This window comes from Eupeodes corollae, chromosome 1 (assembly GCF_945859685.1).
Source record: "Eupeodes corollae chromosome 1, idEupCoro1.1, whole genome shotgun sequence".
NCBI lineage: Eukaryota > Metazoa > Arthropoda > Insecta > Diptera > Syrphidae > Eupeodes > Eupeodes corollae.
Window position 1 is genome coordinate 51,283,561 of NC_079147.1, and position 25,242 is coordinate 51,308,802.

General features: G+C 33.7%; 1 protein-coding gene and 3 long non-coding RNA genes across 15 annotated transcripts; 2 read left to right on the forward strand and 2 right to left on the reverse strand.

The window, feature by feature from the left end:
- Positions 1–7,918: 7,918 nt before the first annotated feature.
- On the reverse strand, positions 7,919–9,211 carry LOC129939055 (uncharacterized). The gene is made up of 3 exons (XM_056046924.1): positions 9,162–9,211; positions 8,570–8,756; positions 7,919–8,511 (listed from the first exon to the last, which is right to left on the reverse strand). The coding sequence occupies exons 1-3, from the start codon at positions 9,209–9,211 to the stop codon at positions 7,975–7,977; spliced, it is 774 nt and encodes a 257-aa protein (XP_055902899.1). The 3' UTR covers positions 7,919–7,974.
- A 4,902-nt stretch (positions 9,212–14,113) lies between these two features.
- On the forward strand, positions 14,114–15,773 carry LOC129940785 (uncharacterized). Of its 2 annotated transcripts, XR_008780762.1 has the most exons (7): positions 14,114–14,177; positions 14,239–14,352; positions 14,417–14,838; positions 14,892–14,949; positions 15,020–15,379; positions 15,439–15,605; positions 15,671–15,773. It is a non-coding gene; the product is annotated as an uncharacterized LOC129940785 (long non-coding RNA). The 2 variants fall into 2 exon arrangements; XR_008780761.1 differs by having other exon boundaries at positions 14,417–14,949.
- Positions 15,774–17,693: 1,920 nt separating this feature from the next.
- Positions 17,694–20,381, reverse strand: LOC129939994 (uncharacterized). Of its 10 annotated transcripts, none has more exons than XR_008780597.1 (6): positions 20,046–20,381; positions 19,672–19,975; positions 19,518–19,613; positions 19,301–19,463; positions 18,885–19,244; positions 17,696–18,819 (listed from the first exon to the last, which is right to left on the reverse strand). It is a non-coding gene; the product is annotated as an uncharacterized LOC129939994 (long non-coding RNA). The 10 variants fall into 10 exon arrangements; XR_008780596.1 differs by having other exon boundaries at positions 19,668–19,975; XR_008780593.1 differs by having other exon boundaries at positions 17,694–18,819; positions 19,301–19,993; positions 20,046–20,101; positions 20,153–20,381.
- Positions 20,382–20,818: 437 nt separating this feature from the next.
- LOC129942743 (uncharacterized) lies at positions 20,819–21,901 on the forward strand. 2 transcript variants are annotated; one of them, XR_008781089.1, is made up of 3 exons: positions 20,819–21,073; positions 21,138–21,384; positions 21,453–21,901. It is a non-coding gene; the product is annotated as an uncharacterized LOC129942743 (long non-coding RNA). The 2 variants fall into 2 exon arrangements; XR_008781088.1 differs by having other exon boundaries at positions 20,819–21,384.
- Positions 21,902–25,242: the final 3,341 nt, after the last annotated feature.

Sequence of the window (25,242 nt, forward strand, 5' to 3'; positions counted from 1 at the left end):
GGATAACTTCTCCGCACCTATCGCCAATATTTTGCTATTTTGCAACTCACATAAAGGAGAATTTGCCGCATTTCATAAAGGAGAATTTTCTTTGTCAAACGAACATCTGAATGTGAAGCAACTTAATAGATGTAGTCGGCCTGCTTCTTAAGGGTGTTGGTAAACAGTTTTGCATTCCCCGTTTCTAAATAAATTGCGTACCTAGGTGTTCTATTTGTCAGATTAAAAAGTTTTTTTTTTATGAAATTTCTCTGGAGCTTTTCTACTGCTTCAAATTCATCTGTTCCACAAATTAGTGCAGCGTAACAAAGAGATGTTTTAACAACACATTCAAATATTTTGTATTTAGTTGACAGCAATACATTTTGGTTTAAGAAAATATTCCTCCATGTCATATTCAGCAAGCTTTGCGAAGACTTCGCCTTTTCAATTAGATGATTTTTGAAATCCATCGTGTTGTTCAATTTCAAGCCCAAATAATTGTAATCTCTAGTGATTTCAAGACGATGGCCATTGAAGAACCAACCTTCTCTAACCAAAGCGTGAGAAGATCTTGTTAATACCATGATTTCGGATTTTTCAATATTTATTGCAAGTCCCCAAGTGTTGCAGTTAATGAACAATGCAAACAGCAAAACACTCAAAGGGCATCCTTATTTCACACCAGCGTTAGTATCAAACCATTGTGAGAACGTAGACCCATCCCAAACCGCTGTTTCTGAACCAGTATACATATACCTTAATACATTTAAAAGTTTTGAGAAGATTCCGAGTGCATTTCTGTTCACAAGGTCGAAAGCTGCCTTCAAATCAACAAAAAAAAGCGTAATTCTTTTTATTTCTGGATTAAAATGCTTTGACAATTGCGTTAAAACAAATATCTGATCCACAGTACAGTAGTTTTTCCTGAAACCCGCTTGAAAGTTAGTTGAAATGCTGTTATTATCAACCCACTTTTCTATTCTGTTCACTAAAACCTTTCTTATGAATAGGGCAAATAACAGATTTTTTTTAACGAGGAGGGAATAAAGCCGGTTCAAAGAATGTTGTTGAAAAGCTGCTTTAGCTTATCAATAGAAGCTGGTGTTGCATTTTTAAAGATTTCATATGGAATTCAATCTTTGCCTGGTGCTTTTCCATCTTTTGCTCTTTGAAGTACGATTTTTATTTCATTTACGTTTATTTCACAGTCCAAAGTTTCCTCAATAACCAGTGGTTCTGCATAAGCAAAGGACAAATCAAATTGATTTGAGAGCAGGTTTTTGAAGTGGTATAAAAGATGATCTGCAGACATATTTGTACCCATTACAAAGTTGGATCCATTTATTTCTTTGGCTGCATTCCAAAAATCTTTCGAATTACTGGCCAGACTTAAAGATTTTGCTTGAACATTTTCAAATTCAGCTTTTTTTGTGCGCCGAAAGAATTCTGGAAGATAGCTAGAGAAATTAACGGAGTTACTCATAAAATTGGTACTGGGTTATCTACATAAAGTCTGGCTGCACACTCTAAAGTACTTCTAGGCAATAATTCTAGCCAATATTACTGCTATGTGGAACCTTATATTCGTGATAAAATGTTAGATGGTGAGATAACAATATAGAAGAAATAAAAGCTGTACTTTTCAAATGCTTCTTTCAAGAAGACGGCAATTTGTCCAATACACAAAAAAGGTCCCTTAGACATCGCTGAATGTGTTAACAAAAATATTCTGCACTATACTAGTAGAGAGACTTGATAAATGGGTCGAAAGGAAAAACATTCTGTCGGATCTCCAAGCCGGATTTAGAAAAAACGTTTCAACAATAGACGAGATCTTCACTCTTTCATCAATCATAAGAGCTTTTCAAGCAAGGAACAAAAAAGTTTATTCTTTCTTTGTGGACTTCAAAGTGGCTTTTGACGTTGTAAACGGAAGCACGCTCTTCTATCAGCTCTCACAATTGGGTCTATCTTCGAGGTTTTTGAAAGTATACTGGTAGATACTAATGCAGCAGTCTGAGATGGGAAGATATTTTTAAAATGGTTCGAAACATGTACCGGAGTAAAACAAGGTTGTCCAGTCAGTGTCTTGTTGTTTTCGCTGTTCATAAATGACATAAAGGAAGCCCTACCTGGAGGAATACGAATATCTGATTATGTTATAAATGTGCTACTGTACGCTGATGACCTTGTCCTGGGGTGGAATCGGCTTTGGTGATTTTTGAATGTCACCTTTGTGATCATAAAAAGTGATCAAACTAATTTTTGCGTCTGTGTAAGGTGATCACCAAATTTTGTTTAGAATTTGGTATCACTTTAAAAGAAATTCACTGACGTTTGTTACAATTTCAGTGGTTGTATTCAAAAACCGATCTGAAGCTATCCGGATAAGTTTGTGTTGTTGTAATACTATGTAAAAAACGTGAATTCACGGGATGCCCACAGAATGCTTTGGGAGAAACTAACTCGTTTTTTAAATGGTAAAATTTATTTCTAGATTTGGACAGTACAAAACAAAAGAAAAATTGATTGCAAACAAAAAATCCATCAAACAAACTGGTGGAGGACCTTTTGCTAAAAAAGTTTTAAATAGTGTCGACGAAGCCATCATAGATGCATGTGGTATGGAAGTATTTGGATGTGATGAGCATGGTGAAAAAGGAGAAATTAAAATAAAAAACAAGTAATAAAATTACATAGTTTATTTTTACTAAAAAACAAAATCCTACCTCCAGGAATTTGATATTTTTCGTAGAAGAACATTTTTGTTGCTTCTGAAGGCGATTGATTAAATTTGATTGTAAGTGGGCATAATTTCCTCTCCATTTGTTTTAAGGTTAAAGAAATAACCTCACAAACAGTACTCTGGCCCATTGGAGCTGACCAGTCAGCGGCAACTTGCCTTTGGTACCGATCACCTCCAAGAAAATTTTAATTCACGGCTAATCGAAGAATACGGGGAATGTGTGTTGACGCATATATAGCACATATGCGTACTTACTTTGGACTTGGAACATCAAGAATGTTTATTTTATTGCGGAGGTTAATCCTCAAGAGCCGGACATTTCTATTATGATTAATATTTTCATTTTTAGAAGGTAAAATCAAAGGCACAAACACATTCATATTGTCTTGAAATTTCAGCAACTAAAAATAAAAATCAATTTCCAATGAAAGTGAAACTAAAGAGCTGTCACCAGAAAAAGTCACCAAATCGTGATTGTCACCGGTGACTATCACCTTACACAGACCGAATTTGTTGATTGTGACTGTCACCTATCACAAATCACCTTACCCGATTCCACCCCTGTTATCGGAATCACCTGAAAACCTACAGTTGATGATAAATCGCTTAGCAAATTACTGTGATAGGTAGGGACTATCTATTAATACAGACAAGTCAAAAATAATGATCATCTCACGAAACTTTAGCGGAAATAGATGGTACTTTAATGGAAATCTTTTAGAAATATCCAAAGAAATTAAATATTAAGGTGTAAAGCTTATTTCAACCCTAAATTTCGACAAACACCTTATGGAAAAAGTCAGCACCTCTCAAAGCTTGTTGAATTTATCATGGAAAATGTTTTTTCAAATGACAGAATGATCCTTTCAACCAAATATAAAATATTTGATGCCGTTGTGAAATCAACTCTCTGCTACGCTTCTCAGGCCTGGGGTGCAGATGAGAGTGATAGAAAAATTTCAAAGCAATTTTTTTGAGAAAACTCTTCAATTTACCGCAAAATACACCGATTTATGAAATTATTTAGAAACCGGAATACCGAAACTTCTCACGAACACACTTAAGGCGCAGGCTGATTACATTATTAAAACTTGTACCTACCAGGAGAATAGACTGTGGAAAAAATTGCTTTTGTACGAACTGAGGAATAAAGATTGGTGGATGAAAAAATGGCAAGATATCGGTAATACTTGTGGAGATATACTGTACATAGATTTCAACAATTTTAACAACTTAAAGGAGCAACTTTACAGGATTATACAGAAGAATGAAGACATTGTTCAAGGAATCCTTTATAAATAGAGGTCGCGAATCAGATAGTAGAGTACTATACTCTGAGCTCAACTATAACCTAATCCAACGAAACTACTTCCATAATGGACTTAGCTACAAGGACATTTCTTTTATTTTTAAAGCAAGATGTGTTATAAGTTTAAATGCTAGATCCTATAACGGCAGCTTCAATTAATTTTGTACGTTATGCAATTTAAAATCAAAGGAGGATTGTTATCACTTCATAAGTGTATGTGGAATATTTTATCAATAGAGGCTAGTGTCTTTTTGGTAAAAGTACATTAACCATGCAAGAAACACTCCAAGTTTTGAAAGAATGTGATTGGAAGACCTTAAGCAACTTTTTAAAAGCCATATTTAAGTATAGATTCTTGATAATGACGGAATATGTTCGATTTTTATACCAATTTAAGATTGAAAAATGTTAACATGTAATTTATTTATAAAATTTTGCTAACCAGGCTGACGGCTAAGCCATAGCTTATCAATTCATAAAATTATAAATCTGTATTATATAAGAATATAAATAAATAAATTTGTTACTTACTTAGTCCGGTATTACACGGCGCGTGTTTAGCCTCGCGTGAATGAAGTGAAAACAAGTCAATTTTTCTCGTTGAATTCGTCCATATTACAAATACAACAATGTAAACAAATGGGTTTTGGAGGGTGATACGTACGAAGGATTTATATCTTTACTAGAGTGTTTTTGGTCCGAGCTTATTTTAAATTACGAAATGCACTCCATTCTCTATAATCCTTGCCATCCGGAATATATAATAAACAGGGTCAAAAAGGCAGACGCATTTGAAAGTTTGTTAAATGCACTGAAGCCTTTTGATCCAAATATATGAATGGATGCAATAAAAAGAAAGGAATCATCCCTAACAATGACAAATAGAAGTACTCTTCCATCTCCCACAATCCTGTCGTGCGGAAACTTATTAGGTGCATCATCCAATATGTTTTGCAAAGAGCTTTGTAGCAAAACTCCAGCGTCATTAGTTCCTCCATTGCTTCCTATGTCCACGTAAATTAACCTGCAGTTTGCGTCTGCCAAAGCTAATAAAATTATGCTGTTAGTGCCTTTACAATTTAGGTAATACGCGCCATCTTTTCTTAGGCTTCTGAAAGCAACATGTTTGCCGTCGAGAGCACCAAGGCAATTTGGAAATTGCCAACGTATTGCAAAGTCTTGAGCGATTTGTTCCCAATCCGATTTCAATTCTGGAAACTAAAAAAATCATCATTTTTAACAACAACAATAATAGTAATATTAATAATAAAATCTTTTTTTTCGATTCAGAGAAGATTAAATACACCAAATATTGGCAAAAAAATAAACATTGTGGCCGAGCTTCTTCAAAAAAAAAAAAATGCAAATAAATCGTCGTATTCTTGGCTGGGGAAACAAGTTACTTTTGAAATGGAAAATATCCAAAATGAAGCAGTTAAGAGGAAGGCAAGTTGGGACATACAAAAAATTCTCCGCGAATGCGTCGAGGAAGATTTATCCCTTCCTTAGAGATAACGCAGGTCCTCCATCTGAAACTTTTTTGACAACAGATCGACCTTTGGAATCATTTCCCTCCACATCAAACAGTTCGAGGGTTAACATTTTAAATGTGGAACAAATAAGACCTCCATCTTCAAATTCAGATACGGCTAAGAGTTGTTTCACTCCAGATCCAGACTTGCTTGAGTTGTCAATGGCAGGGATATTCGAGGATGAAGATTTTATTTAATTAATTTGCAATTTTTTTAAACTATGTACCTACTAATTTATCTAGACTTCTAGAGTAATAAAAATAACATACCTTTAAATATGAAATTTTTAAGTTCGCTACGCAAACTTTTGGGATGGCTTTGGAAAGAAAGGGTTGCGACTGTCTGGTTTTATAATTTGTGCTCTTGAAAGAGCTGTATCTAGGAATCTCAAAGTAGGTGCAAATTTTTCAGGCGGTGAGATAGCGTCTCTCATCATTGTATTTTCTTTTTTGATGTCATTTTCAATTAGTGATAAAAGTAGGTCAAATGTTTTTCCGTTCATCCTGAGATAATTAAAAAAGGATTCGCTGTCATTTACTTTAAGTTCAGATGTTAAGAAACTGAATGATCCCTGGACATGACTTTGTCCATTGTTTAATCCAACAGCTATCGGTATCCATACAATTATTAACAATAGTTACCGTCGTGTCTAGTAAATTTGTTAGATCTTCGGCTTCCGTTTTTGCTATTAGAATTGAGTTTATGTAATCTAACAATGAGCGAAGAAAATAAAATGAAAAAAACTGTCAAATAAACGCGCAGTACTGAAATGAGAAAAAGGCTTTGTGTAATAACACTCGCGTCACGGAATGAATGTTCAAAAGAAAATAACCAAGAGTTGCGCGTTAAACTCACGCGCCGTGTAATACATGACTTACTTATCATCAAATCATAACAAATAAAATATAAAAATTTGCCAAGATATGAAGAGCTGCTAAGGATATAATAGTTTTTTTTTGGAATTGGTGTGAACTTTTATTACAAACTTACCTCATTCCGTCCCCAATACCTTATTGCAGCCATTACTTGGATATCTATGGCGATGTGGCCTCCTCTATTGGTGCTGCTGAGGTCCGAACGGATAATTCCAATTATTTGTATGATATTCTCTTTCGAAAATCCATATTTTTTAAATTCTTCGTTTCTTAGGCTCATTGGGTTAAACCATATTTTATAAATATTCCGCCTTCTCGGAGTTGGTAAAACGCGATTTAAATATTTAAAATCATTAATAAACGAGCTAAACTGGAAAAGCATGATTGTTTTCTTTTTAATTTCAATAATGGAGGGAAATCAAAATGAGATTGGGCAGGTTCAGACGCCGTAAAGGGACTTAAAAGTAAGGCAAGTTTCTATTATCTTAATGGCCAGCTGCCAAAGAATTACCTTCCAATTGAGGCAGCTTTATTAGAAAGTTGACTGGAAAGTTAGTCAAGAAAAATCTCCCTAACTATCAAGTCAAGATCATGTTTTTTCATTCAACTGAAAGCTGAACTTTATTACTCTATAATATAATTATTTTCTGCACAATTCCAATTCATGTTTTGTGTTAAAGGGTTCCTTGTCAAATTGAAAAATAAATAAGTAATATTTCTTCACAATATAAAATGCCAATCGTGATGGACTTGTAGCTTGCCTGAATTGAAGTAAAGTTCCAAGCTGTTTTGGTCAAAACGCACGTTAAAAGGTTGCAGTTAACTGCAAATGAAGTCCCTTATGTTGTCTGAACCTGCCCATTTACGAAATAATAATAACAATGGACAGGTTCAGAGTTTCTGATTGGCCTGCTGCCAAAAAATTACCTTCCAATTAAGGCAACTTCAATGGAAAGTTGACTGGAAAGTTAGTCAAGAAAAATCTCTCTAACTTTTGATCAAGTCTATTTTTATCAAAATGACAGTTGATCATGTTTTTTCATTCAACTGGAAACTGAACTTTAGTACACAATGAAATGATTAATTCTTTTGTGCACAGCTTCATTTCATCTTTTGTGTAAAAGGTTTCCTTTACAATTTGGAAAAGAAATGAGAAATATTTCTTTACAATACAAAATTCAAATCGTGATGGACTTGTAGCTTGCCTGAGAAGTGTTGTGCAGACAATAATTTGTTTGGTACCTTTTGTACTATGAACTTAAAGTAAAGGTTTGCGGTTCTAAATTTCAAGTTCATGACACTTGGTAAACTAATTAGTTGACTTGGCCAAAATGTACGTTCAAAGAATGAAATTGACTGCAAATGAAGTCCCTTATGTTGCCTGAACCTGCTTAATTATTTCTTTAAGTAGGCTCTATTCAACCTCAAAACGCGTTTAGCTTATTATGGGACTATGCAACTTTGAAATCATAAAACTAATTATTCTTTAAAAAAAAGCTATGTTGAGAAGGTTGTTTGAAGTTGCAGGATTTAGATTTTCCTTTTTTTGATTTGCACATTCAAAGCATGGAGCTCCGAAGCTTCTTCACATTTTTTCTTTTTTAGCTCAATGGATTTTTTCTTCAATTCCAGCTTTTGTTTGTTTAAACTATAGTTTTTATAGTTTGTATTTTCTATGTTCTTTAACAGCTGCAGCATTTGGGTATGGTTTTCTGTTTGAGTTTTAAGATACCCAATTCTTTCTTCCTCAATTGACTGCAATGGCTTTCTCTTCTTAGCTTTCCTGGAAAATGATGTGGATGCTGAGACATTTTCCTCTTCAGGTGGTGAAAAGTTATCATCGTCACCGTTGCTGCACAGATAAGGTGAGAATGAGGATCCTAAAGTGTACAGTCCACATGCGGTTCCTGTTGGATTCACTGATTTTTGAAGTTCAATCAACCCAACCACGCTCTCTTCTAGATTGGTTAAAGTTATATGCTGTGATGTACCACCCCCTGTGGTTTTCAAATTTAGCTTGTTGTTGGCAAGCTTTCTTTTTAAATTTCCTTTGTAATGGATCCATACCTGTATATGTGTATATACTTTGTAAAAAATTATGGCTTTTGCATTCAGTTAAACTTACTCTTTGCCATTCTTTTGCTGTTCTTGATGGTGGTCCAATGATATTCAGTTGAACAGCTATATTTTCCCATTCTTCGTCTTGGGTTCTTTTTGTGGAACCGAATTGTCCCTTGCCTCTGGCCAGCTCAGGTTTCTGCTGCAGAACGTCAATCAACCTCTCGAATTGGGCAGGTTTAGTTATTTTTAATCTAAAAAAAAATATTTTCTTACAGATATTTATATTATTATTTGTAAAACTTACATTTTTTTCTGCATTTTCTTATATAAAATTGGTTTCCAATGAACTGTTGATGCCTACCGTTATTTTTTTGTACACACAAATGCACTACACAACTAGTAAATATCAGTTGCTGAATTTTGACAACAATCACAACTGAGAGACAACTCAACTGGCTTAAATAATACCCCGAACACACTTAAAAAGTCAACCATTTTTTAGTTGACTACTGGTTGACTGGTGACAGTCAACTAGTTGTGATCGGTAATACCGATTTCCGGATTACAACTCAACTTTGTTCTTAGTTGTCTTACATAATAGGCCCCTAATATAAATGTTTTTAACGACAGACACTGCCTATCGTGTTTGTTTGTACACCTCAACCGCCATAACTGCCGCAGTTGTTGATGGTGGAGGTGTCACCATCTCTACCAATAGTCAAATGCATTCAATGCAACAAAACCATTAGCAACAAGACTACCAAGTCAACGATGCAAGTAGAAGCTTTGACATTCAGTGTAACAGCAACTGCAGAGTTAGCAGGCAATTCAGGTTAGTTAATTAACTTCCGACTGATCCAAACAGAAATATTTTAAATTATGAATCTTTATGGCTTCCAACATACCAGGCATATTCATCAGCTGCCAAAATGCAATGCAAGCCATTCAAAAAACATACGACTCTTGCTGTGGCAACGAAAGCAACATCTTCTGGTTCTACAAAGTGCAACAGCGCGGACATCAGTTGTGTACGTGCAATCTGAAACATTTATATCGTGATCAACTCGCTTAACCTTCGTCTTTAAGGTCTAAATCCAGACTTATAGTGCTAAATGTCTCACTATCTCGCTGCACCTATAGGACTACAGGGACACTAAGCTTTCTGAGGTAGCGACTACTGAAGCTCAATTCCATGAATTCATAATGTCTCTTGAATCACACCGAAGCTAAGTGCTTCGGAATTGACAACGGAATACCCCTACAAACTGCCCTAATGATGTTCCAAGTGTTGCGGCGGAAATAGTCGCCAGCCGGCAACCTTCATCTGGCGAAAATGTCCAATTGAAATCTTGAAATTTGCTCGTAAAAGTACGTTAACCCAAAGGAACTAAGAAGCCACACACTTTCAATGTATCTACTTACGAGCCCTATTCCAGAAATGGTATAACACATCAATTTTTTACAATTTTGTTGATGGCTTATTGACCAGAAAACCAGTGATGGCAAGAATACTTTAAAGTAAGTTTCACCTAAACCACAAAACTTGAAAGAATATCAACAGGATTGTGTGGCCGGACTCATCATCAGCATTCAGCATACCCAAGCTATAGAAGCCCGGTAGCCTAGAGTGTCTAGGCGCCAACAAAAAGCCCCGAAGTAAAACCTACTTCAGTTCCGAACCCATCATTAATAAATATAAGGGCCTATTATGGATCACAACTCAACTTAGTTGAGCTGTAATCAAGACAACTCAATTTGAAGACAACTGCAAAAAAAAAATCGTATTATGGGAGACAACTTTTTTCAGTTGAGTAGACCAAATAGATTGCCTACTTTTATGTGCTTGTTTTGTGTCAAAATCAGCTGTGTAAAGTAAAATACGTAGGAATTTCAAAATTTTATAAAAAAGACAAAATAATAGGAAATGGAGAGTTCTATTGATTTGTTTCTTGGAAATTCGGTAGAAGAAAAACCCCTGAATGTTGCGCTGATGAAAAAAAATATTCGAGATCACTCCAATCCATTGGAACTTCCAAACAAAAAGTATTATTTATAAACAAATTCTTTGATGAGTGTTGATTTAAATGTCTTCGTTTTGTTTCAGATTTATAAGTTATTTTAGACTCAACAAAGACGCATTTGTTTATGTGCTAAATGAAATCAAAGATCATTTGAAACCACCACAGCCATAGACAAACCATATAAAGACCGGAATCTTTCGTACGTTTTACCCTCCAACACCCATTTGTTTACATTGTTGTATTTGTAATTTGTCATGACGTCCATTTTGAAATTTGAAATGCAACAACAATTCGATGCGGTGTATTTACTTGTTTTGACAGATGTTTTTTTTTTTATTAAAATAGCTGTGGTGAGAATTTGACTTCTACGACGAATTGTTTTGTTTACTAAAATGCCGCAAAATACGAACATTGGAACTCACTTGGTCATGTTCTTAAAAGTTTTTTAGATTTTTACAAAAAAGTGTGAATGCATTGTTCTTACTCACACTTCAACGATTCCAGGAAGGTATAAACCATTCCTATAGGTACATTATTGTACCAAGGACACGACCGAATGAGTTCCAATGTTTGCATTTTTAAACATTTTCGATAGGAAAATGCGAACATTGGAACTCAATCGGTCGTGTCCTTGGTACAATAATGTACCTACAGGAATGGTTTATACCTTCCTGGAATCCTTGAAGTGTGAGTAGGAACTTTGCGTTCATACTTTTTAGTAAAAAACAAAACAACTTAAAAAGCACCTCCGAGTGAGTTCCAATGTTCGTATTTTCCTATCGAAAATGTTTAAAAATGCAAACATTGGAACTCATTCGGTCGTGTCCTTGGTACAATAATGTACCTATAGGAATGGTTTATACCTTCCTGGAATCCTTGAAGTGTGAGTAGGAACATTGCGTTCACACTTTTTAGTAAAAAACAAAACAACATAAAAAGCACCTCCGAGTGAGTTCCAATGTTCGTATTTTCCTATTGAAAAAGTTTAAAAATGCGAACATTGGAATTTTTGTTGACGTTTTCAAACTCACCTCGAAGAAATAAACATTTAAGTTATGTGTGATGTTGAGGTGATGTCACACTTTTATTATTTATTTTTATTTGAAAAACTAAACTTATATTGAAATTGTTAAAACTTGGTCACTGTTTTGTAATTATCAAAATTCTTTTATGAAATAGTCATCGTTTTTAAATTCGATAAAAAAAGAATTATTATAACATTCAAAAATATAATTTTTGGAACGTTTAATTTTACCTCAATCAGAACTCTATATTAGATTCAAAATTAAAAAAAAATAATGTTTTACATTTTCGCTAATATATTTCAGGTTTTCTTTACATAATACAACAAATGAATTGAAAAGTGTATTATACGTAGTACACACTTTTAAATATAGTATTTAAATATATAAAAAATTAACAATTTCTTGCCACTTCTTCTTACAAAAGTTTCTTTAGCATTTAAATAAGCTCTATTTAAAAAAAATTATTTATCTTGGGTATACTTTAATAAATATTCGATTATTCCTATCAAAATAAGACTACGTATGTAAATACTCAAGGAAGGAAACAATAATTCAATTGAAATATATTTTTTTGGTAATTTTCTCAAGAACAAGAAGACATAAAATCATCTGGTTTTCAGTTTTTGATCAAAAACAAATATGAACAATGAATTCTAAAAACAATAATAGATAATTTAAGTATTAAAAATTACACTTCAAAACTTTTTTTTACCTTTTTTGGCCAAATTTTGAGCTTAAAACAATTTTTTTCAAAAACTATGCAAATTAACACATCTATTCCATTATTAATTAGAAAATATGAACCAAAATATAATAATAAGCATTAAGCACGATCCTCTCGATCATAAAATATGATATTAAATATTATGTTACATTTCAATAGAATCGCGTAAGAACATGTCGTTTTCTTAATAAGTGATTCATGTATAAGAAATCATAAGGTCTTTCTTAAACAATATTTAACGACAGTTAACAGCAAAAATGTTTTTCGATTTTAGTCTTAAGTTGGCATCTGAGATGTTTCGATTAATAAATATTTATTTAAAAATGTAATATCTCAAGGAACTATTCTAATTTGCATAGTTTTGACTTGATTTCAAAAAAAGCTAATAGACAAAAATGTTGGCTTTGAAAAATTTATAAAACTTAGTTGTAAGTATTACCATTATTTTGTTTCCATTTAACTTACATATTTTTTTAAAATGTCCCTACCTCCTAAATGGGGGGAAACAGACCCGCTCCCGTAGTAAAAAATACTTGTTTTTAACTGTTCTATACAAATCCGTCATCAAACTTTGTCGCCTGAGCTATCGTACTCTTCCCAAAAAATGCAATAGCTAATGTCGCCGTAGCCACTAGGTGCCACCCCTAAAGAATTTCTCAGCACTATTCCTTATTTTCGTGGTGAATTGACTTTAGAGGGTGGTGAATTGATGTTAGCAGTGGTGAATTGATGTTAGACCTAAGGGTGCGTGCAAGTAGACATTTCAGCTTGTAGGCAAACCAGATTGACAGATTTGTTTCCGGTCTTTATATGGTTTGTCTATGACCACAGCGTTCCTCCGCAATCCCACCAATTCTCAATCTCTGCACTGCCCTACGTTTCATGGCAGAGGGAACTTACCAAAAGTGCAGTGGTGATAATTTCAATTTAGGCCTTGCTCAGCCAACAGTTTCGGTCAGAGAGAAAAAACTAAATGAGAGAGCCAAATTTCCTCGTCTCCGTCCCTTTGAAATCTCTTACTCTCATTTTTTATAGCGTGTTGAATTCGTATCGGTGTATACCAGAGATGAGTATTTACTTCATATGTAGCAGATATACTTCATTAATTTATTTGTATGTATCTGCTACGTAGCAACTTATTTCTGCTTCGTTTTAAAATTTTGTCTAACGCACAAAATTTTATTTAAGATGTGTTGAATTGATTCATTGTGCCTGTCATTCGCTGCATTTATGTGCATCAGCGGCAATAAAGAAAATTGAATTTCAAATTGAGACATACTTACAAGATGTTTGTTTTTATTTTTCTCACAGCTCTAAACGACAAACTGAATTTTGTGAATTTCAAGAAGCATTTAACCATAGAGGAAATATATTATCTAGAGTCCCGACTTAATGGGTTTGCTCTCTTTCGGCCTACAAGCTTAATTGGGAGGATTTTGTCCATAAGGATAAGCATGTGTTAGTGGTCCCGTGCATTTCTTATGGGACCAAGCCATTATGAATGTAGTTGTTATGGAATTTGTGCCCACATTGCTCGACCGCGGGGGAAAAAACTATGAGGTGAACTCAGACGTTCAAAAAAGAAATCCGTTGAATTCAAAAATTAAAAAATGAATGCAATATTTTTAGAAAAATGAATTTTACAACTTCTTTTAAGTGAAAACTGTGCTAAAAATAATATTTGAATGCTTTTGGCAAACAAATTCTATGATTTGTATGAAAATTTTAGCTAAAAACAGAATAAATCATGCCGAAAGTATAGGCGCACCCCAGAACTGCAATGCGAACGTGGCCCAATTTGAGTTGTACCCAGTTTTGACAGATCAACAGCGGGGTAATTATTTTGACAATTCTACGAAAATGTAAACAAACCAAAATTCAGTATCAATAAAGCAAATGAAGGTAAAACAAAATATTAATTTATTGAAATAAAAATATATATTGAATTTAATTTAATCCTCAGATAAAGAAGAAACCAAGGATAACGTTGCAACAAGAAAAGTGGAAGTGGAAGCCCCGCGTAGGAAGCCAGCAACGCCGACATATTTATTGTGGAGTGAATAGGTACAAATTGAAGGTAAATGTGTTCATATTAATTTTTAACTCAAATTATATGAATATTGTTTTGTTTTGTTTTTTAGTAAAAAATTACACTGCTCAACAAGACTGGCGATCAAATCGCTCTATTCTGATGGCTTATATCCTCATTGCTAATCCTGTAGGAATGAGAAGGGCCGATTACAGCGAAGGGATCGATTTCGCAGAAGTCTGAAAAGCTTCGCTTTGCAACCTATCTGACATGCTTCATTTGACGAGATGGATATACAAGTCGAGAGTTGTTATAAAGTTGAGGAATCTGTTTACTTGGTGGTCATTCATAGCCAAGCCAAATACAAATACAAGTTGAATTAATTGCAACGTGTGATAGCAGTAGCACATTCACGTAATGTGCCACCATCTTTGCAATGCAAAGCACTCCTTTCAGCCAGCTACGGATAGTCGAAAGATCGCAATGAATGCAAGTCCTTCCTCATCATGTGAACAATAGTTAATTTAATCTACAGTCAGTTTTTCAAGACAGTAACTTCCACCGAGGTACTATGTTCTTTTTTGCAGAAATTCACATTTGAATATCTTCCTTTTACATTTTTTGGCGAACTCTGTGATGTAGTGGGTGAGGATGTGTTTATAAATAATAAAATAAGAACTATCTTAATTTTCGCTTTTTCTAATTTAAATTGTAGGTCTCTGGAATTCAATTGAAATACCTTCTTTCAATTATGATTTATTGCTTTCAATGCCGTCAATATCTTCAATTCAATTCTGCCTCTTGTTACCAACGAAGAAGGAGACAAGATCAGAAAATTTGCTGACGATGGTATTTGGCTGGACGAAGAAAACCCGTCGCCTTTTTCTCTTTATCAGTTCTTTTTGAAAATGCCAGATTCTGAAGTCGAGAATCTTCTCAAGTCGTTCACGTTGTTCAAGTAGTTTTATTCCACTGGAAGAAATTGCATTTCTCATGGAACAACACAAAAAATCACCAGAGAAGAGAAAAGCACAAACGATTCTAGCTGAAGATATGACGCTCCTAGTCCATTGAGGTAATTTTTAATAAACAAATAAATCACTTCTTTTAGCTTTTTAAGTTTTTCTCTTTCAGAGGCGGGTCTAAAACAAGCCGAAAAAGTCACAGAAGCGCTCTACATGGCAAATGTTGAAGGACTAGGTGAACTGAACTACAACTAAATCCTATCGTTAAGATTTTTCCAGAGCCTGGACTATCCATTCTTGATCTGGCACTAAAAGCTTAATGTTTTACAACAGAGAGTAAGTGAAAAGTGTTATGTTTCTGCTTGAGGTAATTTATTTTATAATTAAAAATCTTCTTTCAGCTGATACGATGAGAATCATCACAGCTGGAGGGTTCTGTATCAAGCAATAGCGAACTCAAAACTTCGCACTAACATCACACTAACTCATCACCACAAACATCATTTCTATCTATTAGTTCAAAATGTTAAATGTCTCCTTTTTGTTGGCAAGGATGAGCATATGAATAAAAACAATTTGTTTAGCTTATATCCATATTTAATTTTAAAGGTCAATAATAATATTGTATTCTTTTTTGTGATAAAAATAAATAATTTGAATCATTAAACATGTAGACTCCCTGGTTTGTTAATCATGTTTATATATTTTTTTAAATACAATGAAATTAATTCAAATATGTTTTTAAATTCCATTCGGCACTCAACGTTATAATTGGTGGTAATTGTGATGATTTCCAAATCTACAATATTTGTTCAATATTTCGCTTAAATTTGTTTCGTCCTCTTCATCTAATCAAATTTATATCGTTTAAATGGGCGGGTAAAAATTCCAACGAACATTTTAGTTATGTAGGTCCCATTTTGTTCAAGGTTCCAGTTGTGCTGCCCCCAAACAACCGAAATGGGATGTTTTATATTGGCTAATCCGATCAATTTGTGCATTACCATTTGTATATTCTTCAAAATTCACTTGATTCAACCGAATTCAACCCCTGAAGAAAAAAGCACCAACATCTTTGAATTCAAAACAAATTCCTTTATTATTAAAGTAAAATAAATCATAAATAATTTTGAATAACAATAATCCTAGTCAGCAAAGAAATAGTAGAATATACAATATATACAAAATTTACACTATAGTTCAAAATAAATAAACAAGTTGTTTGCAAAAAAGATTAATTTCTAGATATACATAGAAATAAATTTAGGCTTCAATTTGACCAACTTTTACAAAAACTTTCGATGATAATGCGTGTTTTTGACGTTCTTTCTTTTTGGGCGTGTATATGTATTCACAAAAGTATATTTCATCAAGAAACTAAGGCTAACATCATCGCCTGGTTTCAGTCCTTCTTCAGGTGTGAAGTTCAATTTGATTGTTACTTTATTGGACTTTCTTCAAGTGGTGGAACTATAAAAAAAATAAGAGAAAAACATAGAATAAGAATTTACAATTCGATTGTTATTTACTTTGGTTCCTTTCGTTGAACTTTTATTCGAAGTCGATCATTCGCCGTTCCTCTTCCTTGGTTGGCAGTTCCATAATGGTTGTGGCCATATGGTACATCGTTGGGTTAGTTAGCTTGAGAACGTTGGGCACATGGTAGTTAGCAAGCAATTGAATGCGATACTTGATAGATCCTGGATGGTACTCCGGCTTGATGACATTGTTTTCGCATTGTCGCTTCCGCTGCGAATGGAGGTTATTCACTGTGAATAGTTGATCGGCAGGTTGACCATGACGCTGCTAAATTGTCGTGACTATAAAGAAATTAATTTTCATTAACAAGGAAATCTTAAATCTTAAAATCTAAAACAAGACGAAAAAGTCACAGAGGCGCTCTATAAGGGAAATGTTGAAGGACTAGGTGAACTGAATTACAACGAAATCCGTTCGTTGAGATTTTTTCAGAGCCTGATCTGGCACTAAAAGCTAAATGTTTTACAACAGTGAGTAAGTGAAAAGTGTTAAGTTTTTGCTTAAGGTAATTTATTTTAAAATTAAAATTCTTCTTTCAGCTGATGCGATGAGAATCATCACAACTGGAGGGTTCTATATCAATCAAAAGTAAATGTAGTTTATGTTCCGTTTCCATTTTCATATTTTTTTTTTATTTTATGTATTTATTACATCAATTAGAGTTAAGAGTATACTCAAATAGACTAATGAATATGGCAAGTTTTATTTAAAATAATATATTATACACTAAGAATGTAAAGTTAAAAAAAATAAACTAAGCATACATATATTTGAAGGTATTTCTATTAATATGAAAATTAAAGTCAATATAGTTTGATAAGTTATTAATTTCTCTAACACTTCGAGCTATTGGTTCGTTGAAGGCATAGTTCACTCTATGAGTGTTTATGCGAAAAAAAAAAACAATTTTTCAAATCACGTGAAGGAGCGTATGGATCTATTGTCTATCTGTAAGTTTATTTAAAATCCAAAACAAATTTGTATTCATTTATTTACTGTTGGTGCTGTTAATGCTTTGTTGCAGCTTAACTTCTGGCTTTTTTGATTTTCAAGTTATTAATTTCTTATGTTTTCTTCATAGTGTTCGATTTTAAATCGATCCGTTGAAAATGGTTAATGTTCCATTTTTGTTGGCAAGGATGAGTATATGAATAAAAACAATTTGTTTAGATTATAGCATTAAAATTCACATTAGTTAAAAGTCCTTAACAATAACATTGTATTCTTTTCTGTGATAAGGAATTATTTAAATCATTAAACATGTAGATTTTTTGATCTAAATTCATGAAATAGCTTTTTTCAAAAAAAAAAAATTAGTTATGTATGTATGTTTTTCCAAACCTACAATATTTTTCCTCAGTATTTCGTTCAAATTTGTTTCGTACTTTTTATTACGAATTTGTAGTCTTAGGTTAAAACATCAAGTTCCTGTTTAAATTGAAAATAGACAAAAATAATGTTGAAAAATAGTTTTTTAGCTAAAATCGAAGTTCGTATTCGTAATCAAAACATAAGAAGAATAAGTATTACAAATATTAAATTTGTAATGCCTCAATAAAGAAAAATATACTTTATACAGCTTATTCGTTTTTCCAACGAACATTTTAGTTATGTAGGTCCCCTGAAGCAAAAAGCACCAACATCTTTGAATTCAAAACAAATTCCTTTATTATTAAAGTGAAGTAAATCATAAATAATTTTGAATAAAAATAATCCTAGCCAGCAAAGAAACAGTAGAACAGTACAAATAAATAAACAAGTTTTTTGCAAAAAAGATTATTTTCAAGATATACATAGAAATAAATCTAGGCTTCAGTTTGACCAACTTTTACAAAAACTTTCGGTGATAAAGCGTGTTTCTCACGTTTTTCTTTTCGGGCGTGTGTATGTATTCACAAAAGTATATTTTATCAAGAAACTAAGGGTAACATCATCGCCTGGTTTCAGTCGTTGTTCAGGTGTGAAGTTCAATTTGATTGTTACTTTATTTGACTTTCTCCAAGTGGTGAATCTATAAAAAAATAAGAGAAACAACATAGAATAAGAATTTCCAATTCGATTTTTTTTGTTATTTACTTTGGTTCCTTTCGTTGAACTTTTATTCGAAGTCGATCATTCGCCGTTCCTCTTCCTTGGTTGGCAGTTTCATAATGGTTGTGGTCATATGGTACATCGTTGGGTTAGTTAGCTTGAGGATCAATTCAGTGGACGTGCCAGGCTTCAGTGGCTTTTCACAATGCACAAGCAGAACGTCTGGCACATGGTAGTTAGCAAACAATTGCATGCATTACTTGATCGATCCTGGATGGTACTCCGGCTTGATGACATTGTGTTCGCATTGTCGACAACGCAGAGATCGCTTCTGCTACGAATAGAGGTTGTTCACTGTGAATGGTTGATCGGCAGGTTGACCATGACGCTGCTGAATTGTCGTGACTATAAAGAAATTATTTTTCATTATATAAGAAAATCTGAAATGGAAGTTGACTTACTTTTTTTGATGTTGATTTTCTGTGTGAAAATCGATGAATTCAACTCGCCGACATCGTCAGTAGCTGCCGAGAGACTGATCTGAATCTGTTTGGCTTCTTGGGGATTCTTGTCGGGCCAGCTCATTTGCCTCCGAATGATTGCCACCATTAAGCCAGTGCGATCCTTAGGAGCAAAATGAATGGATTCGTTGTAGATTTAAAATTTGAACTCACTTACAGTCAAGGTTGGACATTTTTTGGAGTCTTCATGCGATTGTATTCTTGTTTTGTTTGCGTCTCTTGCAGAACTTCAGACTGGTAGTACTCTTTACACCTAGAAGTTGAAGATTAAGCTAGTTGACTATGATATGAATGTTTCAATACGTACTTACACAATTGATGGAGAAGGGCGTCAGCGGTCGACTATTACATGGCAAAACTTCCACTTGCATCATTGACTTGATGGTGCTGTTTCTAATGGTTTTGATGGTGACACCTCCGTCGTCAAAGCCTGCGGCAGCTATTGCAGTTGAGAAGTACATCCAGAAACAATGGGCAGTATCTGTAGTTAAAATCATTGATATTATTTTGTTAAGAGAAATATAATATACAAAAAACTTACCTGCAAATCAGCGCCTTGTTTGGTTTGCGTTCCAGATTACTTAAGGGAAATTGCTTCCTGCATTATGTCACTATCTAAAATGAAAAGACAGACTATAAAATAAATCGATTATTGTTGCATCTCCTTCACTGCAATTTGACTTACTTTTTAATCAATGAAGTGAACTTGTATATACCCCCTTCATTATAAAGAATTTTGGTCTGAAAAATATCAAATTATATTAAAAATCAAAGCAATTAACAAAAACTTACTCTTAAAATCCGAAACCCATTGTTTTGTTTTGCAAAATTGATTGTCATTTTTGACGGGTCACAAAAATTCCATAAGTTTCTTTTTAGCCCAATCCCCCATTTTGCTTTTTTTTCTCCACTCACATGTATTCACCGATAGAGAATTTGAGAGAGTTCACCTCGAATTTGGGAGAGTTTACCTCGAATAAAATTTGAGGGTGTTTCAGGTAGGACGGGTACCGGTCGGGACTCTAGATAATATATTTCCTCTATGCATTTGACATTTCTCGTGGAATTAGAATTAGAAAACAAAACAATTTCTTTCATATTTTATTTCAACCCATTATTTAATTATAATTGGATGTAATAAAATAAGGAAAACACAAATTTTTTCATTGTGTATATAAAATAAGAAAGAAAATGCCAAAACGATTTAAGAATCAAGTGTGGAAGATTGTTGGAACAGCGGCTAGTGTTGCTAGGAATAGCAATGGTGCTTCAACGTGGTGGTGCAGCAGTCGCAGCTTCAAGCGGTGCATTTGAGTTTGGGAAATTGCAAATTGGGAAACTTCTTGACTTGATTCAGGATAAAGAGCAGGACTTGTGTCGGGAAAAAAACAAGTATGGCAACACTGAACAAAAAACAGGAAAAAAATGTCAAAATCAACCATTTTTGAGTAATTTGTATGGAAAAAAATGAACTTTAAAAATTAATTAAAAATAGAAATAAATGTTTCCTCGCTCTAAAATTGCTATAGTTATTATTTATTTGTACATATCTATCGAATACAAAAAACCGCGAGTCGAAATTCGTGCTGCGGTAATGGAAAGTTGAGCCCTTGTGTCCGAGTCATAAGTAGAAATTGAGTGTTTACTGTTGGTATTTGTCATCAATGTGCATTGTTGGGTGGGACTCATTGGAACATACATTTAAGCAGTTAGGTAAGTTTAACACTTTTTCGAAATACTTTTGAAGTCTTGCATTGAAAACTATCTTTAATTTCAGAACTATTTTATGAGACACATATAACCCAGGTTAAGGAAGAAGTGTCTTAACTTTTCGTTTCGTGAACATAAGAAGAGGCAGATAAGCATCAAGAGGCAAGTGAATAATGCAACCGAATATACAAACAGTTAGGGATTTAAATCGTTGAGAGGCTTACATTCTGAACATAGCAGCATCAGTCGAACTAGTGAGACCGAAGAAAGTAATAGTAATAGTAGTAATAGTCGCATTTATATTCAGAAAAGTGGTTAGTTTTTTATTCTGTTTAATTCTTTAACAATATTTGTGAAAGTGCTTTGTTTTGTATTTTATTAGTTGACGCTTCGTTTTCTGGAATGCTACAAACATAGGTTAATGGTTTCTCCACTTATAATTCCTCGTTTCGAGAAGGTGCCGTCGGGGGTGAGAAGAAGCCGACTATAATAGTGCAACACCCTTGAGACATGAAAAAAAATAAGATGAAAACTGTTATGTATGTGAAATAAGATGAAAACTATTATGTATATAAAGAAGAAAATAAAAGAATATACATAACACTATAAGCTTAATTGGGTGTTAGATATAAAATCAATGTAAGTCAAAAGTGTTTTTCTTTTTATTATAAATATGCTTAGATTCGTCCTGGAGTTAAAAGAATTATGATATTTTTAAGTTACCTTAATTATTTGAATGATGACTGTTGTGTAAATTATGAAATTTAAAATAGGTGTAGAAATGTTGTCAATAAAATAATATTATATTTCAATAATATAGGAACACATCTATTTACATATGTTTTATTTATTTTAAACGTTAACCGATTTTTTTCTTAAATGGTGTTCGGTTTCCCCAGTAGGCCTGTTGCACACCATATGCTAAAAATAAATAATATTAATATCACAAAAGCAAACAATAAAGATGAAAAATATAAATATAAATATCATAAAAGACAAACAATAATATCACAGAAAAAGCTTTCAGGTAAAATTAAAATTAGCGAAGAAAACGAGCAACGTGAAAATATATGAATGTTGAATGGGTAAGTAGGTAACTCACAAATGGGATACTGTAAGCATTTTATTCCTAAAACTTTTATCATCTAACTCTCTATTGTAAAACTTAAGTAAAAAGTAAATACGGATTCTAAGGAAATATCGTAGAAGGAAAAACTCATCCAGGTTTTCACAACATTGAAAGTGTTTGACATTATTCAGCTCATTAAAAAGGATGTTTACTAAGCCTTTTTGGGTGCAGTGCTTAGGAAATAAAGGTATAAACATTTGTTCTAACATTTCAATATAATTTATAAATTGTTGAGGTGGTGAAACTAAATTACATTTGTCGTACTGTTTAAGTGTTGTAAACTGTGAATTAGGGTTATTATTTGATGAAACGGTAGGAAGATCTAAGTTGCAGTTATGGTTCTGGTAACATTTTCTATACAGCCATCCACACACATAGTGGAAACTGTTCTGTTTTAAGAAGCTAGATATATCAATGCTCAGTGCAGTGGTTTCATTGAAAAATGGAATAGCTGTTGATGGTTCCGGAAGCCATGCAACATTTTGAACCAAAGCATGATTTTCTAAAGCTGTAATTTTTTCGACTTCGATCATCTCACAGTTGCAAGCCCTTACAATTTGAAGGTATTGTATTCCCCATAGCTTTTGGAATGCGCTTTGGAATTGTGAAGCTGTGGGCCTGCTGTTATTGCCCAATGAACTTCTTATCTTTCCAAAAAAGAGCTGGTTGAGGTGTCTAGTTAAAATATACTTAAAGTCAAACTGCTTTAAATGTTGCCATAAGGAAAAAAGTGAAGATATATTTAATAGCCAACTGTAATATACCTTCGTAGTTTTTAACTCGAATTGATTTCAAAAAACTCGAGCCCGACCTAAAAACTCTTCCTGCTCCTGGCTTTGTTGAAACCCTTTCTTCATATTTTGAGGCTGTCTTACCTTTGAAGTGTTGAATAAGTTAAACAGTTGACCAAACATTAAGACGAATTCGGCTGTATTGGTAACTGTTTTGCTTTCAGTTCCGGAGTTGGCAAAAGTCATAAGAGATGCATATACATTTTGTAAAAATTGTTAGGCTCAATGTGTCTGTTAGTTAGTTTGGGGGCTAATCTAATGCTATTTTTGGAATCAGCTTCGTAAAAATTTTTTATATCTGTCCAAGAAGCTGTTTTGGACTTTTCAAAACCTACGTCATGTGAAAAAAGACAGTTTCTTGTACTTTTTAAAACATGTGGGGGATCAAAGAAAGCAAAAATTTTTTGATCATTAACTTTAAAATAAGGTTTGGAAGGATTTATGCCTAGTTTTTTAAAAAGATTTACAAAATTAGAGCCTTGGTCACAAACAAAGTGAACTGGAACCAGACCACTTTCTTGCAGCGCAGATATTGCTTGCTCTACCAACTTTTTAAGCATATCACTTTTGCAAGAAGATTTTACAAAGTAGTATGCGATCTCATGAGTCCAATGAACTGCAATTCCTTGAGCCTTGATTACGACTACGTTTGTAGCGGGAAACTGGGAACAATGCTCCCCTTCACCGTAATCTTCAAGTTTTTTTCTCTCTGGTTTCGGTAGTGTTTAAAAAAGTGCTAGACGTAGTATATTTTGTTTTTATTTAAAAAAGAAAAAATGGATTTTTTATGAAGCCTAAAACCATAAAGATGATGGCTTAAGTTTTTTTTTAAAGGGATAAGAGAGTGAGGGGGAAATGGGGAAGAAGTGGTAATGAAAAGAAGCCGAGGAATGGGGTTGTTCTTAGCGAGGAAGACAACCAGGTAGGGAGGGTTTAAGGTAAATATCTCGCGCATCACTACCACCGGGATGCTAGACTGGTATTATTTTTTGTGATGAGTCCTGGGTCGAAGAACTTTCGAAACCGCTGATCTACGGGTTCAATTAAGCCAGTCACGACCCCACACAGGCAGAGCGGCTCGTAACACATTTGAACATCAAATTGTAAGGCATGAGTGTTAAATGTTGTATACACATTGATAGCCCAAATCAATGTGGAAATATTTATTTGTTTAGTGACACTACCTTAAAAAAATGCCATACTATTCTAAATTTACGAAAAGCTCTTAAATATAAAAATTTACCAATGCGAACTTTCCAACTGAATTAGATGTTGTAAGTAGTTATCATAGTAGTTACTACAGACAATTTACTGCTATTTTAAAGCATTTGGTATCTTCAAATCAAACCATCTGGAATCATGTAAGTCTTAAAATTTTCCACTATGACTAGTTGTACAAAATAGCTGAAATATTTGTTTGAGATTCGAACCAGAACGCTTTCCAGCAAAGCTTTTGAAATTCCAAAGTTAAATTCAGTGACCAAAAATTATGGTACATATACAAAATGAAGTTTCGATTGTACAGCCGGTCATTTTCTTTTGCTATTTTCAAAAGCAACTATATAGATATACTTCTGCACTTAATGATCGACTTCTAACGATGTTCAATAAAGTCATAGAAGAGAATTTGGTAGTGAATGAATTTCAAGAAGCTGTTATATTCCCAATACATAAGAAAGGATCATACTCGGATGCTTCAAGCTATCGGGGCATTTCCTTCTTGAATGCAACATATAAAATTCTTACAACGATGATGCAGGAAAGGCTCAACAAGTGGATTAAGTCTCAGAACATACTGAAAGAGTTTCAAGCAGGTTTTAGAGCAGGCTACTCTACAATGGCCAATATTTTTGTACTCCGAAGTCTTGCAGAAAGCTTTATCGCTCAAAAAAAGAAATTATATGTATTTTTCATCAACTTTCAAGCGGCATTGGATACAATAAATAAAGGTGCCAAGCTATATAACGCGGAGTTATCGATGAAATTTGGACGTGTGCTAGAGAATCTCTATAGAGGAACTCAAGAGGCTGTATGGAATGGTACAGAGTTGTCAGATTGGTTTGTGACCTCATCGGGAGTAAGGCAAGGCTGCACATTTAGCCCTACTTTGTTCTCACTTTTTATAAATGACCTGATTGATTATCTTCCTGGTGGCGCGGATTTCGCAAGAACACATATGAAGGCCTTATTATTTGCAGATGATATTGTCATGTTTGCGTATTCGCCGGAAGCGTTACAGCTCATGATAAACA

Bases quoted from the DNA above. Each gene is read 5' to 3' on its own strand.
- LOC129939055 (XM_056046924.1), bottom strand. From the start codon at position 9,211: ATGGTGACACCTCCACCATCAACAACTGCGGCAGTTATGGCGGTTGAG. The intron at 8,757-9,161 runs GTACAAACAAAC...ATTTTTTTTTAG, and splicing joins GCAGTTATGGCGGTTGAGGT to ATTAAAAATAACTAAACCTG. The intron at 8,512-8,569 runs GTAAGTTTAACT...ACACATATACAG, and splicing joins CAGCAAAAGAATGGCAAAGA to GTATGGATCCATTACAAAGG.